This window comes from Carassius carassius, chromosome 3 (assembly GCF_963082965.1).
Source record: "Carassius carassius chromosome 3, fCarCar2.1, whole genome shotgun sequence".
Lineage (NCBI taxonomy): Eukaryota > Metazoa > Chordata > Actinopteri > Cypriniformes > Cyprinidae > Carassius > Carassius carassius.
In genome coordinates, this window is record NC_081757.1 from 27,572,914 (window position 1) to 27,594,841 (window position 21,928).

General features: G+C 41.0%; 1 protein-coding gene and 1 long non-coding RNA gene across 2 annotated transcripts in view; one reads left to right on the plus strand and one right to left on the minus strand.

Moving 5' to 3' along the window:
- Nucleotides 1-5,745, minus strand: part of LOC132124368 (uncharacterized) — a 45,433-nt gene extending 39,688 nt beyond the window's left edge. Inside the window, exon 1 of the long non-coding RNA XR_009426751.1 lies at nt 5,677-5,745. This is a non-coding gene — a long non-coding RNA (uncharacterized LOC132124368). The remainder of the gene's footprint in view (nt 1-5,676) is intronic.
- LOC132124360 (insulin receptor substrate 2-B-like) lies at nt 478-21,027 on the plus strand. The gene is made up of 2 exons (XM_059535379.1): nt 478-4,224; nt 20,579-21,027. The coding sequence occupies exons 1-2, from the start codon at nt 756-758 to the stop codon at nt 20,581-20,583; spliced, it is 3,474 nt and encodes a 1,157-aa protein (XP_059391362.1). The 5' UTR covers nt 478-755; the 3' UTR covers nt 20,584-21,027.
- The last annotated feature ends 901 nt before the right edge of the window (nt 21,028-21,928 follow it).

Here is a 21,928-nt window from a genome sequence, read left to right on the forward strand (position 1 = left end):
CTTTTGCTAAAATATCAATTACCGGCAAACTACAATAGTAATGTGATCAATCCGAAAAAAGGACGCATTCACTTGTTTGGCTAACATGTAACAAATGTAATTAAGCAGCACAATCACCTTTTGTACACATAAAGCTTGCAAGCGATACGCATCCCAAAAGGCACAATCAACAACACAGGGAACCTTGAAACATTCTGTGATTGGGCGGGTGACTCTTCAGTCAAACGCTACATCCAATGAACGCTCGACGTTCTATGACGCAAACTGCTTTCACAGAATTTTATTGGACAAAAGCCTATCAATCATCAGACGTCACCTTGCCAGTTCTATGAAACTCCGAGCGAAACCATTGGACAGTGACATTGACGTAGATCCGACAAGGTCCATCGTGATTGGTCACAGCAGCTTTCAATCACACGTCTCGTTCAATCGGCTTCCTGCTCCCACCCTCAGGTGAATGACGCAGGAGTCATGAGTTGTTTGTGCTGCGCTCCGTAGAGTACACAGGGCGCGAGCAGCAGATTGGTAGCTCGCTAGGAGGATCTGCCGATAATAGATCGGGTAAATGTGGTCATGTTGCAGTTGCTGGCATTGAGTTCGAGGAGCATTGGCTGGGATACCTGCTTTTCATGTGGCGGCCGACAGAAGCTCAACACTGAAAAGACTTAAGTGCGCCGCCTGAGACACGGTTCCCCCCAAACAAACAAACATGGGGTCTCAGTCTAAAAGCCTGAGGTAAAGTGATCTTTTATCTGATGGCAAATTTCGAGAATTACCAAGAAGTCAAAGCCGCTATGTTGATGCTGGAAACGCAACAGCGGGCTATTGGGACTAAACCTGCAGCTGCAACGGCGAACGGCGACACTTCTGTCGGGGAACCCTCTTCCGTACTTGATGTCGGCGACGCCGCGTTTCATCAACCGAGGGAACAACATCCACAGAAGCAACAAAAACAGCTGGAGTCTCCGGCGAGGAAAGCATCGGCGTCCTCTCTCAATCGGGCGCTCGAGGACTCTGCAGTGAGTAGCACACACACTACTAGCTCAGCTTGCCCTGCTGTGAACACCGTGTCAGATGACATTAGGAAGTGTGGCTATCTGAGAAAACAGAAACACGGCCACAAGAGGTTTTTCGTCTTGCGGGCGTCAAGTCATCTGGGGCCGAGCAGGCTGGAGTACTATGACAGTGAAAAGAAATTTCGAAACACTCTGCGCTCAAACGCCGCCGCCTCAGCTGGCGCCTCTGCCCCCAAAAGAGTGATCTATCTCTACCAGTGTTTCACCGTGAATAAAAGGGCGGATTCTAAGAATAAGCATCTCATTGCTCTGTATACTAAGGATGAATACTTTGCGATTGTCGCTGAGAATGAGCAGGAGCAGGAGGAGTGGTACCAGGCGCTCAGTGAGCTCATGAGTGAGGGCAAGAAAGGCCACCTGGACGCGGATGAGATTGACGATGGATACGGTACTGTGACCCCTGGGACCGACTTTAAGGAAGTGTGGCAGGTAAATGTTAAACCGAAGGGCTTGGGCCAGACGAAGAATCTAACTGGCGTGTATAGGCTCTGTCTGTCCGCCAAGAGTATTCACCTGGTGAAGCTGAACTCTGAGACGCCTTGCGTGAACTTGCAGCTGATGAACATCAGACGCTGCGGCCATTCAGAGAGCTTCTTCTTCATTGAGGTCGGCCGCTCTTCGTCTATAGGGCCTGGGGAGGTTTGGATGCAGGTGGATGATTCTGTGGTGGCTCAGAACATGCACGAGACCATTCTAGAGACCATGAAGGCACTGAAGGCGTTTTCCGAATTTAGGCCCAGAAGCAAAAGCCAGTCTTCTGGCACCAACCCGATGGGTTTCATCACCACGCGGCGACACTTGGGCAATCTCCCGCCCAGCCAGACGGGGCTCCAGCGGCGGTCTCGGACCGAGTCTGTGGTGGGCACGCCACCCAGCAGGAAGAGCAGTGGAGCAAGTGGCTACCGATTCCGCACCTCCAGCGAGGGAGAAAGCACAATGAACCGCCCCTTTCGCTCTGTGACAGGTAGCCTAATTCATCTCAACACAGCCCGCGCTAACCTGAGCCGACAGGAGAGTAGCAGTGGGGCAGGGGCCCGCTATATTCGTGCCCCACCAGGCTCCACTTATCATGCCCGTTCTGCCTCGCTGCCAGTGTCACACTTTCCTTCTACCACCAGTCCCATCAGCATGTCCAGCAGCAGCGGCCATGGCTCTGTGTCAGACACGATCACTCGCCCCTCCAGCGCGTCCATTTGTGGATCCCCGAGTGATGGAGGTTTTAACTCCTCTGATGAGTATGGCTCCAGCCCCGGAGACTTCCGGTATTTCAGAGTGCGCAGCAACACCCCTGACTCCCTGGGAAACACACCACCGATCCGTGAGGAGCTCTGCCTCAATGGCTACATGGCTATGGGCTATGGGAATCGTGACATGTATGGAACGAGTGCAGCTGAGGCCATCAAAGATGAGAGTGCAGATGAAGATTCACGATCAGGCTCTTTAAGGAGGCGGACTCCCTCCTTCTCCAGGCAGGTTGGGGGCGCTAGTGCTGCTGGAGTTGCTGTTTATCAGAAGATGACCCAGACCACCTTCTCGCTGGACGAGGCTGTGGCTGAGAGTAGTTCTTGGGGTGGCAGTGTCCAGACTGTCTCTACCTCCTCCTCCCTCTGCTCTGACTACAGCTCCAGTTCTGAACACAGCCAGGACCGGCCCCCTAGCCTACGCCCTGCAGACGCGCCTAAGGATGATGGCTACATGCCCATGATGGCAGGTGTGCTGCCCTCCACAAGTGATGCAGACTACATGCCTATGCAACCAAATATTCTCCTCTCTGCCTCTCCACAAGTCCCAAGTGCTGCTTTACATGTTCCCCAGCACATGGACTCTCAAGGCTATATGATGATGCTCCCTGGTAGAAGTGGGGCTACTGACTCTCCCGTCCCATCCAGCCCTGACATTAGCAGACGAGCAGTGGGACGTAGAGCCTCAGACCGACATGAGAATGCAGGATACATGGATATGTCTCAGAGCAGCACCACAGCTAATGCTCAAAAGGTTTCTGCTGAAAATTATTATGCCTTGACCACTTCTGGTGTCCCCAAGTCCCACAGTCCATATTTCTCCCTCCCTCGCTCATACAAAGCTCCATCCAGAGAACAGGCTGAGCATGACGATTACGTCCCAATGAGTTCCCCAGCAAAACCGCTCTACATTTCACCCACAGCCACCCCAGATCGTAGTAGCAGGTGCCCACCTCCTGAGTCCTCTCAACATAATGGCTTCACAGACCACCGTGCCATTCGGCCAAACCGCCTGCCCCTGGGAAGGCGGAGTTTGCACGGTTCTCTGCGATCAGGAGAAGTGCCAATGCGTCCTTCCAGCCCTGGAGAATACATTAATATTGAATCTGGGGATCGGCCCACATATTCTGCCTGTTTGTTGTCTGCTGAAGCCTCCCCCTCATCCCAAAGCATCAACCGTGAGCAGCGCAAGTCTCCGCTGCCACAGGATTACATGACTGTCGAGGTGGATGGTCTTCCACCAAAGAGTCGGTCCCCACGGCCCTCCCTGGTGGCCCCCTGGAATCCTCCTTCATATATCTGGCCCTCCTCATCCTCCCACTGCAGTGGGCTCACTGTGGGTAAGCCTGACGACTATGCGGAAATGTCTTTTGAGCCCGAGGAGGAGTCCAAGAGCCCTACAGCCATGCTTGAGCACCTGTGTGTCCTGGAGCAACACTTTTTCCCCTTCAGCCCCCCGACTGAGCCTAAGGTTGTCCGTGCTGACCCCCAGGGCAGGCGGAGACACAGCTCGGAGACCTTTGTCACATCATCAGGAGCATCAGGTGGAAGTGGCCCGGATGCCAATGGCACCGTGCCTGGCAATAGTGGGGCTCAGCAGGTGGGCCACAGCAAGGGTCAGAACTTTGACTGTGTTTGGACTGACGGCATGACATCTGGCAGTGAGGCAACACATAAAAACTCCTCAGATAGAGACAATTCCCCCTCTATGAGGTCTTCAAGGACTCTACCTGTGGAACACCAGAATGGCCTGAACTACATCGCCCTAGACCTGAGAGACGACCTCCGGCCTGCGAACAGACATGATGCGCTTCCCTTGTCATCGTCCAGCGCTCCTCCTCCAGAGAACAGTGCCTATGTCGGCATAGATTTGGTGAAATCTGAGGGGCTTACTTCGGTGTCTAAAGGTGAGCAATCTTAAAAATTATTGATTTTCTTGATAGTCATGTCTCCTAAAATCATGTCTCCCTTTTTTTTTTTTTTTTTTTCTAATCAGACTTCCATTTCTGGCAGCGAGTGTCTCTGATTTAAATGTTTGATATAAAAGATACTTTTCTTGAGTATGTCAGCCCTGGTCTCAGTTTCCAGTATTTCAATACTAGAGGAATCCTTTTTATTTTGTAAATAATAGTTAAAGTAGTCTAGTTAAAAAGATTAGGTGCTTTATTCATTTACTCAACCTGTCATTCCAAACCTGGCTGACTTTATTCTGTGTAACATAAAATATAGTAACAATAAAATTAAATGTCTCAATGTTTTATTTATTTTGTTTGTGCAGTAAGTCCAACGCTGTTTGCACACCATTGACTTTAATTGTATGGGCAAAAACAGTTGCAACATTCTGAAATATCTTATTTTGTGTAACTAGAAGAAATTAATTCTTAGAGGTTTGGAATGACACATCATGAATAAACGATGACAGAATTTTTAAATTTTGGATGAATGATCTCTTTAAGTGTGTACAAAACACATCTTTATTGTAATGGACTCCCTTCTCTTGGCATCTCCTCCCTGTTGAATTCTTTAACTTTTTTGTCCTGAATGTTTTTCTTTTTTATATCCACTTTGTTTAGGATCTGCTGTGTGCTTGGCTGAGTGTGTGTTGCTGCAGGAGTGAGAGAATGAGCGTTAGTGAGTCAGTGTTTTCAGTGAGCCCTGTATGACTCATTTGTTTATCATAGTTGAAGCAGAGATGTATGTGCGTGTGTGTGTGTGTGTGTGTGAGAGAGAGAGAGAGAGAGAAAAGGTTGCTTAAAAGCATGTGAACTTTCTAGCATCACTCTCACCCTCTCTCTTTCTCTCGTCCCCTTCTTTTCCTTTGGCCAACAGAACTGTTGTAGATGTATGACTCAGGTGATTATACACGGGCAACTTTATTTTCAGGCAGCATTGCCGCCAACTAGCTACAGATATAAACTGCAGGGTTTAGCTGTAAAATATTTTGCATGATATGTCATTGGCTAAAGGATCTGCAATACACTGCCATACTGTTAAGGGCACTGCGTGTAGGCTACTATTCCAGTAGTCTTCACTAGTTTATCAAAGCTGCAGGGTAATTTCTGTGCCATTACTGTCTCCCTCTTCAATATCAGTGTTGACTAATACTCAGACAAAAAAGTTAAATGTTATACCTGCAGATTTTAAGTTTATTTACATAGTTAACCTTATGTTTTACATTTGTTACACTGAATCAAGTACACTTTCAACATGTAAAATTATACATTTTCAATTTTTCCAGTTAGGGTTGTGACGATAGACGATAATCAGATATCGACGTAAGCAGATGTCTCTGTCGATATTCAAGACTATATTAGGCTCATTCTCCTATTAATGTAGTTAATTATAAAAATAATAACTACCGCATTTTTCGGACTTTAAGTCGCACCGGAGTATAAGTCGCATCAGTCCAAAAATACGTCATGATGAGGAAAAAAACATATATAAGTCCCACTGGACTGATCTCACAGGCTGACGATATGACTATTTGAAAAATTACCATATCGCCCAACACTAATACCAGGTCTATAAGGTTTTTTTTTTTTTTTTTTTTGTGATATGCTCTACTGTACTATCTTTTGCTGTTGTGTGTGAGTAGGAAATATCAATTTACGTTACCAAACATTCCTTTTACCATTAATTGTAAGAATTCCAGTGTTTACACAAGGAGTCTGACAGCAGCCAGTTCTCCACACGGAGATCTGATCAAGAACAAACTGAGACGGACTAAATCCAGGAGAACTGTGGCAACATCAAGATCCTACCTGCAAAACTACAGTACTGTGAAAAGTTTTAGGCACTTGTGTAAAAATGCTTTACAGTGAGGATGCTATCAAAAATAATGTCATAAATCAATTTCATTTATCAATGTGCGTAGTTTTTAAGGCAGTTTTGCAGTTATGTTTCTTAAAGCATCTATGGAGATGTTGCCACATTTCTTCTGGATTTAGTCTTTAGTTTTTTTTCTGTTTCTTCATGTCATTCCAGACTGACTGTTGAGAGCAGTGGCTGTCTCTCTCCTTGTGTGTATAAAATCTCACTGGAGTATTACAATTAATGGCAAAATGAATGTTTGGAAATGTAAACTAATATTTCCTACTGACGCATTGCAGCAGCAAATAGAAATAACTGACCTAGAACCATTTTTTGTTGGTGGTCTAAGACTTCTCTAAATGTCTGTGTTCATAACTATAGAGTGGTCATTTGTTGTCTTTCCAAAAGTCAGTGAATTATCTTAAAAATTAGCCTCAGCTTCCTGTATGGATTGCATTATTGCTGTGTGGCCTGCACACTCACTTTGTCTGTACATGCCTGGCAGCGCAGGTTTGCACAAGGCTAGTGTAACATCAGCTACATCATTCCAAACTTTTTATCCTGTGTCTGAACTATTGGGTTTATTATATTAGTATCAATAACTTCTTTCACTTGGTGTGATATCAACTGGATTTGCCTCCCTAGTGCTAATCAACTAAAGCTGAATGTTCCTAGCCAAGGAGTGTGTGTGTATATATGCATTAATTTTAGTCAGATGATCCAACAAACAAATTACAGGACCTATATTTGTGCATGGGACTGAAGGTATTATGCATAAATTTACTAATTTCCAAAAGTTCCCATGCTTATAATACAGAAAATTCTTGCAAACATTTATACATTTTAGTAGGATGTAGGTAGAACTAGTTTCTGAATGTTTTTTGTGTGTGTGGAATCTTTCAGGGCTACAGTGGTCTGCAGAGCTCCGTTTGTTCTATTGGTACTAGGTGATGGGACCAAACATGTTGTAGAGTTTCATGTATCAAGCTTGTGCATGTTTTGTTGGCTCATCTACTGGTTTCTTTGATGTGGGCTAATAGTCTCTGCATTTTGCAGTGCGGGACAAGTGCTGCAGGAAATGCATCAGTGTTTAAAAATGTTGTTCTTAAGCCTGCTGTGTTCATCCACCTGGAGTAGCTATGACTCAGTCCAGCAAGTTGTCTTTCTCTCAATTTCTCTCTTTCTCTTTTATTTCAGGTTTATTGACCTTTTTTTCACTATTTCTGAAAGGGATACTCTACCCCAAAATGAAAATTTTGTCATTAATCACTTAACCCCATGTTGTTCCAAACCCATAAAAGCTTCTTTTACCTTCAGAACACATTTAAGATATTTTGGATGAAAACCAGGAGGCTTGTTTCATACATTTCTGCACCTTGACAGTGTAATTTACTTGGCAGTCTATAGGACAGTCTCAAGCCTCCTGATTTTCATCCAAAACATCTTAAATTGTGCTCCGAAGATGAACGGAGCTTTTACAGGTTTGGAACGACATGGGGCTAAGTGATTACCGTATTTTTCGGACTATAAGTCGCACCTGAGTATAAGTCGCATCAGTCAAAAAATATGTCATGATGAGGAAAAAAACATACATAAGTCGCACTGGACTGTAAGTCGCATTTATTTAGACCCAAGAACCAAGAGAAAACATTATCGTCTACAGCCGCGAGAGGGCGCTCTATGTTCTCAGTGTAGACTACAGGAGCACTGAGCAGCATAGAGCGCCTTCTCGCGGCTGGAGATGGTAATGTTTTCTCTTAGTTCATTTCTCTTGGTTCATGTCAAATGAATTGATAAATAAGTCGCACCTGACTATAAGTCGCAGGACCAGCCAAACTATGAAAAAAAGTGCGACTTATAGTCCGGACAATTCGGTAATGACAATTTTCATTTTGGTGTGGAGAATCCCTTTTAACTTATTGTACAACAGTAGTGGCATGTTATTCTTTGAAGTTACTTGAGTACAGAAGTATGTGAATGTGGTAATCATTACCAAAGTACTGTTGTACTCATTGGCATGCAGTGGTATTCTGAAACAAGGAAGCAAATCCTTGGTGTTTTTTTTGTTGTTATTGTTTGTTTTATGTAAATTCATGTTCCAGTTACACTTAATGTTGACACATTTGACAAATAAATAAACATTACTTGCTATGGCTGGGTAAAAAATATCTATCTCTATTTTAATTGATTCTCATTTTAACGGAACAATATAGATTCTTAAATCCTAAGAATCGATTAGTCTAGCCTGTGTTCAGTTAATGGACGGAACTCTGTCCATTGTATTGCGCTATTCAAACAATAAAAGGCGTTTTGGCACTGTTTAATGTGAAGTGACAGATCGCTGTAGCGCCTCAGTTCAACAGACGCTGCAGCTCGAGGCGCACGTGAACCAATCATCTCCTCCACATATCAGTTTCAGCACAAAATAAACATGACTAAATGTCCGAAAGTAAGTTAAAAGAAAAAGTACACCTTTACAATCTGTATCCTCTCTCATGTAATCAATCGCTCAGTCAGTGTTTCAGTCAATATAATAGCTTGTAAACAATGTCAACGTAATGTCACATTTACCTCAGAAAAACACATTCGGTGACAAACTCATTAATCAAATAGAAAAACCATAAAGAGGGGCATGTTGCTAAATATATGCACCTTATAACATTTTCATTATTATTTTTACTGTTCTTCAGTATCTAATTTGTTTGAATTGATCCATCAAGGATTATGACAGCCACCATTTAAATGTTTAGCCTACAAATCAGTTTTAACCTTTTAGTATTATATTAATATAGCTACCAACTGACTCATGTATATTTTACAGCATTAGTTTTTTTTTTTCCTTGAGAAAATTTGGCATGTGAAATTGATCCATATCGAATTGAATCACAAGTAAATCTAAGAATCGAATTGTGAAATTTGTTTCAAAACCCAGCCCTATTACTTGCACTAATGGAAAAAACAACAAATACAATTCATTTTTAGATTTTTATTGTGCTGTACTCTTAATTTTACCAAGCAGGTTACTTACTAAAATTGTACAGATCATGTGTTCAAGTCAGTAATTTAAAGTTTTTGACATGACAAAGCAGTGAAATCTAAGTGGGTGAGTTGTGTATGTTTAATTAGCCTTCCCATTTACACCATTGCTTAGCTATTCAGATCATTTTGTGGATTTAGAACATGCACAAACATACGAGACATGGTTTTATTGCATGAAAAACATAATGGGTCAGTCAAAATGCTAAAGTCATTTCCTCCTCTCATGTGACTTCTCCCCATTCATTCTTAATTACCTCTACCAAACCCATGGCATGCATTAAGGGCAGTGTCTCTCTTGCATCCCGCTGTAGCTTTAACTGCTGGTGTTACTGCTGGATAGTGCCACTTTATGAATACTCAGTCATCTACAGCACAAGCAGCTACATCCTGCTCAGTCAGCCTCTGACCAAATCAAGAACCTTAGCCACCATTGTTAAAACTGGTGGTTTATTATAAATGTCCATAGCACCTGACAATTATCCTTGAAATAGGCATCATGAGAAATCTCACCTGTATACTGTGACAGCTTTTTACTGGGCAAACAGCAAAAGTAGTGTCAAGTGATGTGCTTTTTTGCCAATAAGAAACATTTTGCAGATTAAAGTTTACAGAGATGTGATTGCAGGAGAGGTTTTGGAAGGAAGACATTTGAAGTTAGAACAAGTAAAATGGCACAAGAAAGCGGAATGGATAAAATTGCTTACAGCCCCTCTAACCTCAAGCCCAATTTAGTTTAAATAGATTTTATTTTGAGTCTGAGGATGTGAGCAGGTCAACCGTGTGTGACACTGGGATGTTAATAAGGCAATGTTTTGGCTACGCCTGGTACACGGGCCTGTCTGAATATGGGGTATGTTCGCTCTGTGGTGTTGGAATGTAAATTAGTGAGTGCATAACTACACAGGAATGCGTTTTAATCACAACACACAGCGCTTTTCAGAGCTCAATCTGGGACTATCACACATCACGAGGTAAACAGCCATGGTAGCCTAGAATTGTCACAGATTGTCCAAATAAGCAGAGAAATGTTTGAAATGGTTCTTTTGGTCTCTGCTGCATATCTAATAGTTTATGCATATCTGTAGTTTTGTCTGAAACTAGCCTATGTTTTATTGTGAAGCCTTTTTCTGTGCACCCCTTTCTGTACATAAATGTTCTGTGATGGTACCATGTTACAGTGAGACTATTAGATGCTAATATCATGGAATGTTGGAATTATATTATGTTATGGGTGTTATTTATGTGATATTCCAAAGTAGAGGTCTGCAAGCCCGTCAGGGCCCGACATGCTGAGTCCATTCGGGCTGGGCTCGGACCATGTCTTTTTATTTATTTATTTTTTTATACAGATCAGGCTTGGGCTCATTTAGCGTCTCTCTTTTATTGTGCCTATATACACGCAGAGCACACATAGCAGAGCTCCAGTCTGCCGGTGCAACACATCTTTGTGATCGGTCCACCGCGTTGCCCAACTCTTAAGCTCTGCCATTTCTGTTGCATTTGAGAAACAGCGGACGAACGAAATGAAAATGAAACTAAAACAAACTACGTTTATCAGCTCGGACCGCGATGCAAACAAACTTGTCCAAGCTCAGAACAGCTTTACTCGGGAGCCAAAGTTGATCACACACACCACCCCCAGCACTATCAAATCTGCTCCTGGCCCCACCATCTGTAGAACTTAGTGGCGCTGGTGCCACTGCTCTCAAATGTTAGTACTGTATGAAATAGTAGTCTATTATAAATATTATACATCACCTATGCAATACGCAACACATATACACATGCATTAGCATACAGGCGACAGCTGACCATGCAGAGCATTAGGGAGAAGTTGGAGTGTGGGGAGATATTAAAAGTTCCCAATGCTTCAGGCAAAGCTGTATTTTGAAAGAATTTTGCTTTGATTGCCAATTGGTCATGTGCATTGCTCGCCATCTCCTCATTAGACGTGCCTGTAAGAAATGCATCTATATGGATTGATTATAATAAAAGCGTTATTGTTTGATATGTTTTATTTTAAGTACTAATTTAAAGCTGTCTATGAGGCATGTATTCGAGTTTCGGTTTATTTTTGTGATGCGCTCCTGTTCGAGACCAAATGGCAAAAAGCACATCATGTTTGTTTTTCTTTATTTTATAAAAGCACAACATTTTGTTGATATTGTGAGTGAACAAAAATAAAAGTAGACCCTTTACAGTTACAAATGATGAATTACTCTTACCTCCATGTCCTCCAAAGTGCGCATAGCTTCCACTCTCCACACAAACTATTGGGTATAACTCACATTTATCCAAGTTTACCGTTTAAACATTGTTATATGCTTTAATTGTTTTAATATATCTATAGATTTTATTTTTCGACAAGTCGTAATGATTTGAGAAGGCTACATTTATCAAACATATATGATCAGCTTACTGTCTGCCACTGGCTGCTTGGTCATTACTTTAAAAAGCAAAAACTTATATTTAATGAACAAAAAATGCTCCAAACCTTTTTTGAAATTAACGTAAAAAAAAAAAGTATAATCACTTTGCCATTACATACGAAACTGAACTATTTTTAATAGCTGAAACAGTAGTATAAGCTGTTTTGGCAGAAGGGGCAGGCTCGGGTCTGAGCGTCTTGGGCCCGTGCAGGACTCTTCTCCAGAGTGAATGCCATGATTCTGTTTCTGATTCTGTTTCTCATAGAAATCTCATAATACTTGTAGTTGGTACAGTTTTTTTTATATATTGCTGCTGGCTGCCACTGCAGTAATATCTGCCCCATCATCTAAAGTGTCTTCATGTCTGATACATTAGATAAGTTAGTGTTGTAATTATTACTTCTTTAGCGATTATGTTTTAGTGTTTACTAGAGAGGCATTATATATTGCTGCAGTGAGCTGAATTAATCACATTTAAGTGATGTTGCATTTAGATTTAGCGGTAGATTTTTATACTCCATATAAAAATAAACCTTGATTGCTTGGCTGTAGAGCTTAATTACTGGTACATTCAGTATTTTATTATCATAGTATTATTATCGAAATGTGCTATTAACAGGTGACCCCAGTTAGTTTATGTAGTGGAGATACCCAGAAATCCTCTTATCTAGAGAATAATGTTCTGATGTCTAAAGAGTTTTTATTTTATGTGTGTATAAAGCTTTATGTAGGGAGATCTAGGTCCTCTGTTTCAGATGAACTGTGCTGAGCTAAAGTCCTGCTCAAGAAGCATCATGCTCTTCTGTACATCACATATGCCTATATTTACAGCGTTATTTTGAGAGCACACCTTATTTACGACCATGGCATGTGCTGAACTGTATTTCTCTTATTGCAGGAGATGAGGACCACAGGTAACGGGATCCTTTTCCTGTGATGATATTCTGTTTGAACACATAACACACTTTTGTCTCTTTTATTGCTTTACAAAGCACAAGAGAGAATCAGAACAACAAAGATCAGTCAGACTATATAAAATCTACTTTTACTTCTGTAGCAAGTGCAACATTTTCTATTCTCTCTCTTTGACACTGTAGCTTTTAGGGCCTAAATCTGAGGCTCAGTCCCAGATGTGATTTTACTTCTGTATTTCCATACGTTTAAAAAAAAAATGCAAATTAATTTCTGAAATATATCTGCAAATCATTTTAAAAACCAACAAAGTACAGTTTAAATTAGTTTATCAGTTTTTCTCCCTTGAAAAAATTAGATTTTGTTGTTAGAATTTAATACTTTTTATTCAACAGCAATGAATTATGGTTTCCACAAAAAATATTAAACGCAGCACAACTGCTTTTAAATTAAGATAAATGTTACATACGCACCAAATCTATATTTGGTCCCTCCATTGAAACTGTCTGTACGGTATACTGTCCATGTCCAGAAAGGTAATAAAAACATCATCAAAGTAGTCCATGTGACATCAGAGGGTCAGTTAGAATTTGTCGAAGCATTGAAAATACATTTTGGTCCAAAAATAGCAAAAACTACGACTTTATTCAGCATTGTCTTCTCTTCCGTGTCTGTTGTGAGACCTTTCAAAACACTACAGTTTAATGATATCCGGTTCACCAACGAATCATTCGACGTAACCGTCTCTTCTTGAACCTGTTCACCAAATCGAACTGAATCGTTTGAAACGGTTCGCATCTCCAATACGCATTAATCCACAAATGACTTAAGCTGTTAACTTTTTTAATGTGGTTGCCACTCCCTCTGAGTTAAAACAAACCAATATCCTGGAGTAATTAATTTACTCAAACAGTACACTGACTGAACTGCTGTGAAGAGAGAACTGAAGATGAACACCGAGCCGAGCCAGATAATTACTCGTTCACGAGTCAAGAACTGTTTCTGTCAGATGAGTCCGATTCGTGAACCGAGGAGCTGATGATACTGCGCATGTGTGATTCAGCGTGAAGCAGACTGACACACAGCGTGTTTGAACCGAACTGGTTCTTTTGGTGATTGATTCTGAACTGATACTGTGCCAATGTTATGAGCGGGGGTAAACCGAAGGCTTGAATGAATCATTGCCAATGACGCCATTAAGTCGAGCGCAAAAGAACCGGTGAACCGTTATCTTCAACCGGTTTATTGAATCAAACTGTCTGAAAGAACTACTGGTGATCCGAAAACCGATGCAACCGGTTCTTGACTCGTAAACGAGTCAGTCTTTCGTTCGTTATCTGGCTTGGCTCGGTGTTCATCTTCAGTTCTCTCTTCACAGCAGTTCAGTCAGTGTACTGTTTGAGTAAATTAATTACTCCAGGAAATTGTTTTGTTTTAACTCAGAGGGAGTGTCAGCCACATTAAAAAAGTTAAAAGCTTAAGTCATTTGTGGATTAATGCTTATTGGAGATGCGAACCGTTTCAAACGATTCAGTTCGATTTGGTGAACAGGTTCAAGAAGAGACGGTTACGTCGAATGATTCGTTGGTGAACCGGATATCATTAAACTGTAGTGTTTTGAATGGTCTCACAACAGACACGGAAGAGAAGACAATGCTGAATAAGGTCATAGTTTTTGCTATTTTTGGACCAAAATGTATTTTCGATGCTTCAACCAAATCTGACCCTCTGATGTCACATGGTCTACTTTGATGTTTTTCTTACCTTTCTGGACATGGACAGTATACCGTACACACAGTTTCAATGGAGGGACTGAGAGCTCTCGGACTAAATCTAAAATATCTTAAACTGTGTGTTCGGAAAAGATGAACGGAGGTCTTACGGGTTTGGAACGACATGAGGGTGAGTCATTTATGACACAATTTTGATTGTGGGGTGAACTAACCCTTTAAGTTAGACTGGTTTTGGATTCACCTGACCATAATCAGATGCAGTTTTTAGGGAACGATTGCATAAGATGTTTATTTATATGCAAAGAAATGCACAATCATTGTGATTACATTTTGAGGTGATGTATTGCTGTGGGCCATTAGTGTTTGTCCGTGATCGTCGTTAAGTCTGTATCAGCCTTTAGAGTTCAACCCCCACTAGTTTACTGGTATACTGAGTTACTGATCTACGTTGAGAGAGATGGAATTTTGACCCCATACACAAGCAAACAAGTTTCCCCTCCCTAGAGAGACCTTCACCCCATGTTTGTGTGCACAGTGATTAGTAGATCCATGACAGTTTCCTTTAACCACACACACAAAGACATGCATAAACACATCTAAGCCTCACATGTTGACCTTTTAAACAATTTGACAATGATTTTTATGTGTTCAGGCAAATGAGGCAGCGGTGGATCACAGCGCATGAGCGTGTGATGCCGTTTAGCACATGTTGAGGTGTTCTATAGAGTACTACGCAAGCTATAACATGAGCTTTAAAAAAAAAAAAAAACTAAAAAACTATGGACCCAAATTATGGTTGAGAGATGACAGGAATGTTTTGATCCAGAACATGGAGTGCTGAGCCTGAGAGTCGTATGCACATATGCGCTCACACACAGTCACACCAGTTCTTATTGTTTAATTATTGTATTTGTGAGTTACTCTACCAGTGTTTATTGTATGGTAATATCCTCGGTTTCATTTACAGCAAAGGCAAATCAGTGCCTGCCTAGCAACACATCATAAACCCCTTTATTATCTCTCTCTCTCTCTCTCTCTATATATATATATATATATTTATGTCTCTCACACTTGATTCAGCTTTAGTCAGTGAATGGCTCCATCCAGCATCAGTGAAGCAAAAAACAAGCTGAACGCAAGGAAAACTTTTCTTTGTGTTATTGACAATAGTTTTTACACTACCTTTCGCTACTTAAAGGATCACGTGACACTGAAAACTGGAATAATGCATTCAAATAGAAAACACTTCAAAATAAATCTCAATATTTTTTTTTATCGAATTAATACAGGCTCTATGAGCGTAGAAGATAAAAAAAATCTTTTTTAAATTGCTGACCCCAAAACTTTTGAATTATATTGTATATTTAATGCAATAGTAATAGTTAGCACGTTACATAGTTACTCAAGGCAAAGATAAAGCCATCCTTGAAGCTTACAGTTAATTTATCAGCTTGTCTCATTTTATGACTGTTTCCTGGCGTAGGTTTCCTGGCATAGGTGGCTTAGACGAGCTTAAGTCCCACCTATTGTTCTCTCGTATCATGAATTATGTGGCCAGTTGTCATGGTGAAACCGAGTGCCTTGCTACAGGTCAGCAGATTGCCTTTAGAGAACTTTCCTTTCCACAGAAGGTGATGTAGAGTGTGAGTGTGTGTTCTGTGTGTATTTGGCACAACCAAGATTGCCATGATTGGTGTCTGTGGGTCACTGTTATCAAGGGGAAGTTCTTCAGTGTCTTGATCACATGAATTGGCTCTCTGTGCCAATGCAGTCTTACTGGACGATTGACATCTGCTGTTACTTAGGTTCATGTGCTAGTGAAAAAAGAGACTCCAAGGGGGTCAGGGGCAATCCCACTGTCTCATAGGCTAGCAGAACAGCTCCAGAAATAGTCTAAAGAGAGCAGTGGTTAGGTTGTTGTTCCTCCTATGGTGGCATTGCACTATGACATGCGTATAATGTGTGAGCAGTGTTACGGAGTTTCGCACCTGCGCAGGGATGCAGATGCCATTCAGTTTTTAGGACAGTTTGAGGTGATGGCTGGCTCAGATCTCTTTGATTCCAGGAAGGGTGTTAATATATAACACCTGACCAACTCAAACTGGACTTGCTCGGACTTGAAATGTTCACTTTGATCTTTTGTGAGGGTGGGAAAGTTGGTAATGGTGTGGTTGTCACTGTGGGGTAATGATGGCACCGAGGCCGGGAGGAACTCTAGGACCTTTGGTACCCCATCAGACCTGCCCTTCAGTTGAACAATAAACTAGCAGCATTCCTGCCGCTCCAGACGCCGCTGTGCAGAGAGCTCTGAAAGCGGCGGCATTGTGCCCCCACCACCATTGTTAGGTCAGACAAAGCCCTTTATCAAAGGCACTGCTTCTGTGTACCAGGGTCAAAGCAGGCCACCGTACAACCCCACTGCCTGCCAGAGCTGTAAGGGGATAGAGAGGGTCAGTGCAGGTGAAGGGCACGTGATGTTATCCTTAGACGGGACAGGTAGGACAAGGAAAGACTGGATCAAGGATGAATGTAAAGGTGAGGTAAACCTCACACTTATAATACAATAAAAAATTTGTGTTATTTTGTATATTATTTGTATTTCTAATACGTTTTTTTTTTTTTTTTTTTGGTTTTAGACACAAATGTTATGGTCTTTATCTACCTTTTTTCTACGCCTAATGATGCTTTGTGCAAATTATGGGGTAACCTCCTTTTACACGGTAAAGAGTCAGCAAAAGGTTTGCTTTAAAAAAAACTGGATACATTGAGGTGACATTATTTTACTCACCCTTTAAGCATCGATCATTAAAAGGAAATTGTAAAAGTGTAAAAGCATTAATAATACTTTCAAAGTACCATGAATAACTCCTAAAGATCCTCCTCCTATCTGCAGCAATATTACGGATGTTAAATTATCATTATAGTATTATGTCTTTATTTCATAACAATTACATTTCACAGCATCCGTGTTAAAACAAACTTGGAAAGAGACATGAGGATTTGGGGAGAAAATGAAAGATTCTTAGTGCATTCCAGGGAATTATTCATTGTCTTTCGTAAATTAAATCGGGAGAGCAGGCCACAAATGCTCAATATATGTTGTCTTTTTTTATTTACTTACAGCGGAATACAAAGGCAACATGAAATTTTTTTTTTCAAGAGACCTAACTGCAAAGCTACCTGAAAATCTATCCACAAGTGCTTCTTTAGGGCATAAGCTGCTTTTAACACAAAGGATGATCACACCAAATGTTGATTTAATTTAGTTAATAGAAGTTAATTGATAAAGATTCTATTTATGACATTTTGACAGCATCCTCATTTTACAGCATTTTTACACAAGTGCCTAAAACTTTTAACAGTATTGTAGCTTCGCAGGTAGGTTTCTTGAAGTATCTTGGAGACACTGCCACAGTTCTTCTGGATTTAAACTGTCTCCGTTTGTTCATGTCAATCCAGACAGACTGATGATGGTGAGATCAGATCTCCGTGTGGAGCACTGGCTCATGTCAGACTCCTCGTGCAAACTGAAATCTCACTGGAATATTACAGTTCATGGCAAAAATTAGTCCAACCTTGCTATCGGTATCGGCAAAATCCATTATCGGTCGACCTCTAGTTTGTAACATGGTACTTTAAGGTAATGGAAAACACTAAGATGATATTATTCCATATTCCCACTATAAAAGTTGCTGAGAAATATGAAATGTTTTTGATGTTCCCTAAATTTTGTGGTGCCGAGAGAACCCTGATGCTGTTTTTTTTTAATTTTTTTAAGAAAAGTTTTTATTAATAGAAAGTTCTAAACAACAGTGTTTGAAATTGTTTTTTGTGTGAACTTTACTGTTTTCTTTACTGTCAGTTTAATGTGTCTTTGCTGAAAGAGTCTTAATTATATTTCAAAGAAATTTCTAATTGTTTAGATTTCTTTACTTTGAACATTGTTTTCTTTGTTGTCACATGAAGGAAATCTTTTTAAACGTAATATTTATTTTAAAAACCATTGACAGATTAAATGGAAATTGACCCTCCCCCACCTTAGTTATCAGTGTCAATGTCTAATAGATTACGGTTTATTTTGGTGAAGACTACACTCAATGGTGGCCCCCACTCACATGACCACAATTACAACTGACCATAATTACTGCAGAAATTATTTTATTGTAATACTATATCTTGTTCTTTAACATTGTCTTATTGTATACCTTTTAGCCTTTCTTCTTTAGAATCACTTGGTAATAAGATGCTCCATCTGGATCATGTGGTGAAAGAGATGATAGGTTAGAAAGATGAGGAGAAAGCGAAACAAAACAAGAAATACAGCAGTAAAAGACAGTAGTTGGGACAATACAGTAGTTGGGACTCTTATTCTAGATGCCTTTTTTAATGTCTCCAAATCAGCCTTGAGTGTAGACTTTTTAAAATTCTGTTAAGCACTTTGTCTTTCTTTCAGGACATGCTTAATTTTCTGTAGCCTTATGTGACCTTATTTAGCATCCCTGGCCCTCGATTAATGAGCAAATTGTCGTCTTTGTAGATTCTCCTTTCGTCATGATGAAACCGAGCACCCTACTGTACCAAAGGTGATCTTAAAGACACCAATCAGCTTCCCGTATCAACACTGTCCTACTTGACCAATGACGTCTGTACGAGCTGGTGCCACCCTTCGTAAGTCCATCTACTAGTGAAAGAAGAAACTCCCACAGGGTCAGGGGCAATCCCACTGTCGTAGGTTTGCAGAACAGCTCCTAAAATAGGCTGGGAATGAAAGGGAGGCAGCAGTTGTTTGGTCATTGTCCCATTTATAGCAGTGGCCTGCTGTGGAATGGCACTATGACATGCTTATTATGTGTGAGCCATGTGTGTGGTGACGCACATGGAGTTAGGTGTCCATGCAGTGACGCTGACGGTACTGCCGTTCACTTTTTAGGGCAGAGGATGGCTGGATCAGATCTCTGAAGGTGTAACACACCACTGACTCAAACTGGATGTGCTTATACTAAAAATGGTCATCTTTGTTTGCTTGCAGGTGCACAGTAGTAGGGCTAACTACTTGTTGGCTTCCTGTTTTAGGTTGAAGAGATTTGTTTTATCTTTGAGTACTGCTTTCCTTACTCGAATGTTGGCAAGGCAAGTAAAAACCAGAACTGGCCAGCAGACAAATCAACTTTTTGATGTGCCCTGTCCTGGCCTGGATCAGATATTGGATTCTGTGAAGGTGGTTCATATGTAACATCAGGCCAACATAAACTGGACATTGTTAAACTTCTGAAACTGGTTGCCTTGATTTGGATTGCTTTGTGTGTGAGCAGGAAGAGAGATTGCAACTTCTTTCTGTCGTAAGCCAAAGTTGAAGATGACACCCATGTTGACTTCAGCACATTGGGGTTGTTAATAGCATCTCTCCTGGTGAACTGAGGGTGTGGTTGTCACTGTGGGGTAATGATGGCATCGAGGCCAGGAGGAACTCTAGGACCTTTGGTACCCCATCAGACCTGCCCTTCAGTTGAACAATAAACTAGCAGCATTCCTGCCGCTCCAGACGCCGCTGTGCAGAGAGCTCTGAAAGCGGCGGCATTGTGCCCCCACCACCATTGTTAGGTCAGACAAAGCCCTTTATCAAAGGCACTGCTTCTGTGTACCAGGGTCAAAGCAGGCCACCGTACAACCCCACTGCCTGCCAGAGCTGTAAGGGGATAGAGAGGGTCAGTGCAGGTGAAGGGCACGTGATGTTATCCTTAGACGGGACAGGTAGGACAAGGAAAGACTGGATCAAGGAAAGTCAAGATAGTTGTGAATCGTCATGATAGGATGGTCCTGCCAAATTCCTTTCAAACTGAATAAAAAAAAAAAAAAAAAGACTGCATTCTGTCATCATTTACTCACAAACACACAAGACTTTATTCCATCTTTGAACACTAAAAGAAGATATTTTTTTATGAAATCTATGCATTTTCTGCCCTTCCATTTGAAGTCCATTATACCAGAACTTTGTGAATGATACCCAAGTACGCTTGTATTCATATGTAAACCTTGATCAATGCATAAACATAGAGCACATCAGACATGATGATTGAGAACTAGAAACATACCACTTTATTATGCAAGAATAAATCTAATTTGTGAAATGAACTTTCAATCAAATCTCTCAGGTTTCATTTATAATATCTTCAATTGTGTTTCCAAAATGAGCAAATGTCTTATGGGTTAGAATAGAATATGAACTTGTGATTTTCAAAAAAAAAAGATGATGCTAAGATGAATTGAATGGGAGTGATGGTAACTAACTTTCAATTGATTCGTGGGTTAATCCTGCCTCTCTCTTTTTCTCATTACAGACTAAGGAGGACTGTCCCATGAAGCTCCTGCAGAGATGCCGGAAAACATGAGAGCCCTAGCACATACCCCTGTGGCACAACAAAAGGATCCTTTTTGTTTTAATGGACTTCTATGGTTGTTTTTATTTGTTCATGTGCTGTCTCCAGAGCAGATCCATGCGTTCTGTCTTGTATGAGTTCAGTGCTTTTATTGTGATTTTATTCACTGCATAAAAAGGGAGGTTCATCTTATAAAGACACCATATTCCAAAAGTCTGGTTTTGGGCAGGTGCATGCTGTTTACAAGCATCACTCATATGTACAAATTGTATTTATTTCCCAGAAAGATTTCAGGTGCAATTACAGATTTTAGTGTTTATGTTTACCATTTGCTTAACAGAGAGAGCATATATTGGTACGGTGCAGACTGCAGATGGGATGGGACTGTGCAGAAGTAGTGTCTTTTTTTACGAATGTCTCTGTTAGGTCCTCACTCAATGTTCCACGCACATCTTCAATTTTAGATCTTTGTACTATCAACACTGTTCTACAGTATCTGTGAGTGTCAGGCTAGTCTCGATGTTTTAGTCTTCTTTACCCCGTGCGGGGCCCCAGGTGTTTCTCGTGGTGCCTTCTTGGCATGTGGCAGCCCAAACATAGGCTTTTCGGATCTCTTCCCGTACTAATTTTTGACCAGCACCTCCTTCGCTTTGCCAAGAGAGCTGAAGAGCGAGAAGATGGAAGGAGTGGGGGCTCAGGAAAAGAGGAAGGGTCTATTCTGGGACTCCCCAGATGAAATCTGCTGCAATTGCTAAAATGTCACTAGGATGAGCACAGTTGGTGATTTATATCATCTAAATAAATCTAAATTAGATCTCTGGTTACGTTTTGGTACCCACAATAAATAAACTTAGTGGAAACAAACAGCACAATACGTAGTAGGTACAAAAGCCCCAAACTGTCTGTATAAATCATTATGCATGCTGTTCCAAGGGTATCCTTCAATCAACAACATAAAAAGTCACAACATTTCATAAATATTTTATTTATATTTAATTCTATTTAATATTTTAGTATTACCAATCAGCTGCTCTTTTGTTCCATGACACCCGTCTCTCAGTATTGCAGTATGTCCTGCTTCGATAAGGCTGTTTTTTCCCCCACTGTTTTCTGCATTTGTTCTGTAGAATTGTTTTTCTTTTCCCAAGAGTAGTATGCACACAACTCAACATGCAGCTTCAGGTTAATTTGTCTTGGTTACATAAACAGCCTTCATTTTTATTTTATGTTTATTTTTCCCTTTTAATGCGTATTGTTTTAACAGACACAATCAAATGTGAAACATTGTGACAGGAAAATAATGCAAAAATA